This window comes from Esox lucius, chromosome 3 (genome assembly GCF_011004845.1).
Source record: "Esox lucius isolate fEsoLuc1 chromosome 3, fEsoLuc1.pri, whole genome shotgun sequence".
NCBI lineage: Eukaryota > Metazoa > Chordata > Actinopteri > Esociformes > Esocidae > Esox > Esox lucius.
Genome location: NC_047571.1, coordinates 19,826,733 through 19,834,365, shown reverse-complemented (window position 1 = coordinate 19,834,365; position 7,633 = coordinate 19,826,733). Strand labels below are relative to the sequence as shown.

The following is a 7,633-nucleotide window of genomic DNA, read 5'->3' as shown; positions in this document are numbered from 1 at the left end:
AAGTTTTTCCAGCACCAGACTCCAATACCGTGTCAAAATCACCAAGAGTTTTTGCTAGGACCTGCACAAATCATGAAATGATTATAACATTTGGTGAAAGCCAACGTCTCAATACAGGTTAAAATTTGTAGGAAGTCCACCATACAAACGCAGAAAAACGACAGTTATAAAAGTTCAAGGGGAAATACTTTTTTCAATTAAGTTTGTTATAGTAGCGTGTTCACACATTCTGTGTCTTCCCAATGATTTTTTTATTGTTTATTTGCCCTGGTGGTTGTGTAGCATTGTCACTGAAATAAATTGGAATTCAGCTGATGGGAGAAATCATCACTTTCAAGCAATGGAGGAATACATAGGCTGATATATACCTGAAAACCACACAGTTGGGCATATTTGGCCTTACCAGTACTGCAGCTAAGTACCAAGCTATATACCTATGATACGTTTTTATGTTTACTTGGGCAGGATAGGCTGTAAAACTGGGAACTCCAAACCACACTGCATGTTAGCTACAATGTAAAGCGAGTGAGGAAACAGAGAAAGCTTAGCTATTTTATTATAAGGCTCAGCAGTTTTTAGGGTGATGAGGTGTTGAAGGTGCCCCCAGAGGGTCGGGTGGAGGCAAAGGGGGAGAAGTACTCGTGGGCAAACACAAAGACATTGCTTGGTTTTCGTAGAAGCAGGAACTGAACAAAGTCAGACATCATTGCACGGAGCTCAGGACACTTCCGCAGGTATGAGGAATGTCCTGCTTTCAACTCCACCTGTAACACACACAACACACCCTTCTGGAATATGCTAGAATCTTCAGGGCTAATGATAAAATATTAAGGGGCTAGAGTAAAAAGGTGTAGGGTGTAGGCAAATACTAATGTGTCACCTTTCTGTCCAAGAACTTGGAATACATCTCCATGTCCTCTTCCCAGACCAAAGGCTTCTTCATAGACGCAAGTATTTCATCACCTCAACCCACACAAACATAAATAGGTAAGCACTTCTCACACCATGGTTTATATATAATAGTACATACATGTGCTGGGTGTTTGTGTACCTGTGTGTGTTTCGGGTGGACGCTGCAGGAGCCTCATGGAAACGGGAGAGCCCACCTGCACTCGGCTGGCCAGGTGTCTACACAGGAACATGACATCACAAAGGGAGAAAAAGATGGCAACAACACTGTGGCACGTATGTCCCAGGTCTGTTTAGTCTGGTGTAACTGAAATGGACATCATTACCCGTCAGGCAAAAAGTAGCAGTGCCACGTGGCTGGGATGTCTTCCACCGAGTCGACTGACCTCTCCACACCAAACACCTCCACCACCTCCTCTCCCACCATCTGCTCCCTGCACCCAAGATCTCTCTGGCCATACAGAGAGCGCACATAAAACACAGAACGAGGCCAATACATGCTCAAATCAAACAACTGACAGCATGCATATTAAGTCCTAGAACAGTGGATACTTCCTCAAACTCCTCTTAAATGACACACTTGAACAAATAAAAGGCTCGCACAAACAATCACACATACAGGCAGACAAATGAAACCTGCATGGACACTCACATATGTGCAGGTTGAAATGTTTTTGTCCTGGCTGAAGGACAGGAAGATCATGTTTTCTGGGACATTCCTCCTCAGAGCGAGGACTCTGAGCAGTAGCAGGTTAGATCCCTCACAAACGAACCCCTTCAGAGAGGACAGAGGGTACGACAAAATCTGCCTCTTCACCTCCTACACACACACACACACACACACACACTTGAAACTTTAAACACACACCAGGTTAGAATCTTGAAATCCTTCTCAAAAAAATACAATGGAAAAATACTCTGCCCTCCCCCCTCACATACACACACCTCTGCCCTCTTACTCTCACCTCTCCCACTGTTGTGATTTTGTTCACCACCAGCTGTCCGTCATGCTGGACCATATGAGACTTTCGGTCCAACTGGTGGTCCTGAAGCTAAGAGCAGTGGGATCATGGGAGTGTTATGATGCAGACATTAGGTGGTTGGTTACTATACTTGTTTTTTTTAAGACTGTCTGGCTTGTACAGACCGGTTTCAGGATGGTCAAGCTGGGTGGGTTACCTTGATGTACTCATGGTGGTCCTGCTCCAGGGTCTCCAGGTTCAAAGAAATGTAGGCTGTTCGGAAAGAGAGACTGACATATTTCACAGAGGTCATACAGACCCACACAGAATGTAAATAAGACATAAACTCTCGCATCTGTGGTATCTCTGGCAAGATACAGCAGTGTGCAATCACAGTCTCATGATTTATGAGCTTTTGCAATGACTTAACCAATATCTCTTTTTATCCATTAACATTAAAACAACTGTTATTAATACTTATAATAATTTTTCTTCACTTTTGTTATATATTTGCAATGGCTTTGGGAATCTAAACACATGATTTCCATACAAATAAAGCCGTTTACATTGAAATCAAAATAGGTTATCCTTGTCCTATCTCTTCCCTGCTCCCTCTACCCTCCTTTTACCGGTGATTTCTGTACCGCAGGGAGTGTCGTCAATAGCTCCATGGCTGCGCGCGTGCAACAATAGGCATGGCTGTTCCCTGCGACTGGTCCACTCCACAGTCAACTTGAACTCTCCCAGCTCTCTGCCCGCTTCAGACACTGTCACCAGTGAGTCCTCAAAAACACACCGCTGCACCTCCGCAGCTCCTACACATACAAAGGACACAGTCAAACACTCCTAAAACACAGCCACCGTGCAGGTTTAAACACCGCGTAGGTACGTAACCTCACCTATGCTGGACAGAAAGTCTATGGCCTCCCTAGAAGCTTTTAACTCCTCCATTTCTTCCGTTGCCGACTCTTCCATATCAGACTTATAGTTTGGAATTTCAGATTCACAAAAAGGAAGATGAGTCTTTTGCTGAAGCAGCTCACCCTACAAACCACAAAAAACAACAGCTTTACCGTCCACAGGATTTCTGAGCTTGCTAACCCATAAATGTGATAGCAAACCCTCTTAACCAATTAATCATTCAGTGAACTCGCATGTTTCAGCTACACTTATTTACTGTTCGAGTCTAGCTAAAGGTAAGACCCAAACATTTCTCAATGCTACGCAGTCTCAGAAACCCAACATCAACAGTTGCCTAGGCAACGGGCGACGAGGTACCGTAAAGACCATACATACTATAAACGCGCACCCCGCACGTGGTTCCTGTAGTTTGTGCAAAAATGTTAATAAACTACTTTAGTAGTTAATTTAATACTTTTATAATTAAACTAGATGGCACAAAAATGTTATGTTGAGGGCCGATGTCGAAAACAGTGACATTTATCAATCTATGTTAAGGGACAATGGAAATGTCTTTAAAAGTGCATGGCGATAAGATGAATCCATGTTGTACCACAGCCAAATTCATCAACATTTTGACTATACAAATACGACGCATGATGCCTGTGCCTCTTTCAGTTCCTATTATCTTCATGGAACTATCAAGTGACCTTCAAAAGGGGGAACAATTAAAACTAATGTGCAGGTTTGTCAGATATAAATTACAGTAGGCTACTGATGAATTACAGGCAAATATTCGCAAAGCTCCACTAAAAACCAGCCCTACATTTTATTTGTACAATAAAAACACATTTTTAAATCAACCCACTGAAGCCCAATTTCCACACACACTGGCATTAAAAATAGTCCAGCTGGAACAGAGTGTCATTCTTGTGGCTCCATCCAGCCTAAAGAGCATTTGGTAACGGCTCTTCATTTAAAATGCTTAGGAAAAAATCCAAGATCAATGAAAAATGTAAGAATTATATTAGAGCATGAAATTAATATTGAAAATATGTTATCTTACCTTACCATAATTATTTGAGTGCCTGCTATATATATATATATATATATATATATATATATTATTTTTTTTATTGACTTTACCCTCTTAGAAAAATGCACTTGAACACTAGGATATGCTCTTCCCACTGTATATTGCTGTGTTGAGTTAGCAGTGTTTTTGCTAAAAACAGTAGTAGCCTCATGTTTGCTGATGTTAGTTTCATGCCTATAGTAATAACACATTTTACCATTTTTAGTGGAGCCTTGTGAATTTCGCTAATAATGTCTAGCAGAGCTCAAGCTAAGCAGGGTAGGTCCCTATTTGGGAGATCAGACATTGCTGTAACACTTGTTGTACACAAAGTGTTCAGCAACCTATGACCTCTGTGTATGACAAAAGGGTATGAAACTGATATACAGTTGAGGAATCCTTTTATAATGAAACATGAACAAAGTTCCCTCCCCCTGACTATTGATGTTGTATTGTACTAATATTGGTTTCGTTTATGACCATACAGTGGATACAACTGGATACAGTTCTTTAACATTGTATATCAGCCATACACCTGAACCGTCCTGCATTATTACTATTATAAACCCGTTACTAACTTGTACCATATCTTATAGCTAATCAACATTAAGTGTTTGAACAATCCAATTTCTTATATACAACTCAGGTGAGCAACTCATGTTGCTGATGTTAAATTTTAAGGAGAATTCATGACCCCAAAATGAGTGCGTGGTATACAGGTCCAGGCATTCATGGGATTGTCATATATAAAAAACTGGACAAGAACATAAAATGTTTTAGTGGTTGAGGGTCAGGCCGGTCCCCAGTTTCATCAGAAATTCTGCCAGGCTGTCCAATCAATCCATATTTGGTAGGTTGTGTTCATCTATTGCTAGAAAGATTGTCAGCATTAATTTCAAATTGAACGCTGATTTTGCAGTTGTTTCTGTGTGTATTATCTACAGTAGTCTCAGTGTTCAATACAAAACAGAGCAATAGGATTTATTACTGGAATACAGGGATTTGGGGTGGGTTATATGGTGTTCCACACACCCACTGGTGTTTTATGTCAAATTAATTTCATAGATCCCTTTTTTGTATTGGCAACTGTCACAAAGTGCATTTACACAAAAATAATTTGTGTGATCCGTCAGACTTTGAGGGGTCCTATTCTGGCTGTGCTGGGTGAAATTCATAAGAACACATGACCTTTTTGGGCCAATATTTTTGCGTGTTCGAATTACTGAACCAAGGAGCTCATTGTGTATTACAGGAGGTCTAAAGGTTGCAGTCACACTCCAATTCTCATCGATGGCACTGAGGTGGAGAATGTGTCAAATTCCTGGGTGTCCACATCTTTGAGGAGCTCTCCTGCACCCTCAACACCTAAGCCCTGGTCAAAAAGACGCAGCAGCGCCTGTACTTTCTGAAGAGGCTGATTAAGGCCTGCCTGTTCTCCAAGATCTTTGTGAACGTTTACCGCTGCACAATCGAGAACATTCTGACTAACTGCGCCAAAGTGTGGTTTAGTGGTTACACATGACTGGTGCCCAGCTCCCAGCCATCGTGGACCTCCAGTGCAAGTGGTGTCTGCACAGGGCATGTGGCATCACTAGGGACCCTTCACATCCATGCCACAAACTATCTGCCCTCCTACCATCAGACAGGCAGTACAGATCTCTTCATTCCCACACCAACAGGCTCAGGAACAGTTATTATACATCTACTGTAACCCCTGTGAACCATCAATAAGCATACCCCCCCGCCTCTCAGGGACCTTGTTGCACTACTGTCTTTGTACTACTGGACTCCGACACAGCCTTGCAATGTCTGATAAGGACATTTTCAGTTGTCACATGTGTGTCTACCTCGGGAAACCCACTGCTGCTATCCCTCCATTTCAGTTGCACATTCCCCCTTGCACCTTCAATTGGCCTTGGTTGCATATTTAGAAATATCATCGTACATGCATTTTTCAGTTGTTACATATACATGTCTACCTCGGAGACCTCATTGCTGCTCTCTGCACATGCTACCTTACTCCTTCAATTTGCCTCAATTGCACATTCAGAATGCCATTTAGAATTGCCATTTGTACCCGCACAACTGTTTATCCCACTTGTAACATGCACTACACTTAATACTTGTACATTTTCTATCCTCTTATATTTGCACTTCTGGTTAGATGCTAACTGCATTTCATTGTACTGTAACTGTACTAGTTCAATGTCAATTAAGTTGAATCTATGGGGGGGGTGTATGAGGAGAAGGATGGCATACTTCTTTCAGGATGTTTAGGTCGGTAGTGTTCTCAGCAGTCAGGGCAGGCCCAGAGTCTAACATGTTGATCCAGAACACTGGTGGCCAGAATTTGGGCCCGAGGGTTGGGCTCCAGGCAGTTAACCTGGAAAGAGGTTGAGATGAAGAATGGAAAACATTTAGACAGGTGAGTGTGACACGTGGATGAACAGTGGACCCAAATGCGGACATGAAGGCAGGATAGATTCCATATGAAATGTTCATTAACAGGTACAGTCTCCTAGTCAGTGGATAAGCAGAGGTCAGCAACAGAGCAGAATGACAGAGGTACTCAGGGGCAGACAGACTGGAGCAGACAAGCGCGTTGGTCAGGGAAACAAACAGGCAGAGATCAAAACACCGGGAAGACAGATAGGCGAGAAGGCCAACGGGGAGACCACTAGAAACAAGGTATGCTGGAAACGACTGTACATGACAAGACCATCTGGCAACTGCCAGAACTGAGAATAGGAGTTAAATACACAGCAGGCTAATGGGGAACAGGGAACACTTGGTGGAGGGTGGAGACATGACAACAGGTGAAACACATCAGGGTGTGACAATGACAACAAAACTGAAATGGATACTGTAAGGTTGTCTGATTTTGATTAGTAGGTGAGATTTTTATTTTATGTAGACTATTATTTTACCAGGTAAGTTGCCTGAGAAACCATTATCATTTAGTAATTTAGGAATAGTTACAAGAGAAGGAGAAAAGATGAGCCAGTTGTAAGCTGGGGATGATTAGATAGCCATGCTGTTATGAGATTAAATTTTGCCCTCACAAAGGTCAACTCTCCTCCTACAATCAGTGTCAAGGGACCTAAGGTGAATGCGCAAAGTCTGGACACTCATTTAACATCTGATCCAAATCATAGCAGCCAGTGCAAGACAAGCAACATGTAGTCTCCCATCTCAGGACTGACCAGGCCCGACCTTGCTTAGCTTCAGAGGCAAGCCAGCAGTGGGATACCCAGAACTTCCATAGACATATAGAGAGAACGTCCATAGACATATAGAGAGAACGTCCATAGACATATAGACAGAACGTCCATAGACATATAGACAGAACATTCAAAGACATATTGATAGAACATCCAAAGACATAAACAGAACATCCATAGACATATAGACAGAACATCCATAGACATATAGACAGGACATAAAGACAGAACATCCAAAGACATATAGACAGAACGCCCATAGACATATAGACAGAACGTCCATAGACATATAGACAGAACGTCCATAGACATATAGACAGAACGTCCATAGACATATAGACTGAACGTCCATAGACATATAGACAGAACTTCTTCAGCTGCTTGTCACGCTTGTCATTCTCATTAATATTCTCCTAATCATATATTCTATAGGTAAAAGAGAATCCATGACAATGCACTTTTTTCCCTTCTGCCTTACCAAAACACCTCTAGTAAGAGGGATTGAAGTCTAGCCTGACATCCTGATCTCTCCCACAAGGCAATGTTTATAATAAAAGCAGTACAGA

The 7,633-nt window shown here is 42.1% G+C and overlaps 1 protein-coding gene across 1 annotated transcript; it reads right to left on the bottom strand.

Moving 5' to 3' along the window:
• Window positions 1-539: 539 nt before the first annotated feature.
• Window positions 540-3,139, bottom strand: catip (ciliogenesis associated TTC17 interacting protein). The gene is made up of 9 exons (XM_010888853.2): window positions 2,771-3,139; window positions 2,501-2,686; window positions 2,089-2,144; window positions 1,875-1,961; window positions 1,562-1,729; window positions 1,236-1,360; window positions 1,052-1,128; window positions 881-963; window positions 540-764 (listed from the first exon to the last, which is right to left on the bottom strand). The coding sequence occupies exons 1-9, from the start codon at window positions 2,844-2,846 to the stop codon at window positions 576-578; spliced, it is 1,047 nt and encodes a 348-aa protein (XP_010887155.1). The 5' UTR covers window positions 2,847-3,139; the 3' UTR covers window positions 540-575.
• Window positions 3,140-7,633: the final 4,494 nt, after the last annotated feature.

Excerpts from the sequence above, each read along its gene's own strand:
- catip (XM_010888853.2), bottom strand. The coding sequence starts at position 2,846 with ATGGAAGAGTCGGCAACGGAAGAAATGGAGGAGTTAAAAGCTTCTAGG. Across the intron at positions 1,361-1,561 it reads ACATTTCAACCTGCACATAT|AGAGATCTTGGGTGCAGGGA; the intron begins GTGAGTGTCCAT and ends CTGTATGGCCAG. Across the intron at positions 964-1,051 it reads TCCACCCGAAACACACACAG|GTGATGAAATACTTGCGTCT; the intron begins GTACACAAACAC and ends GTGTGGGTTGAG.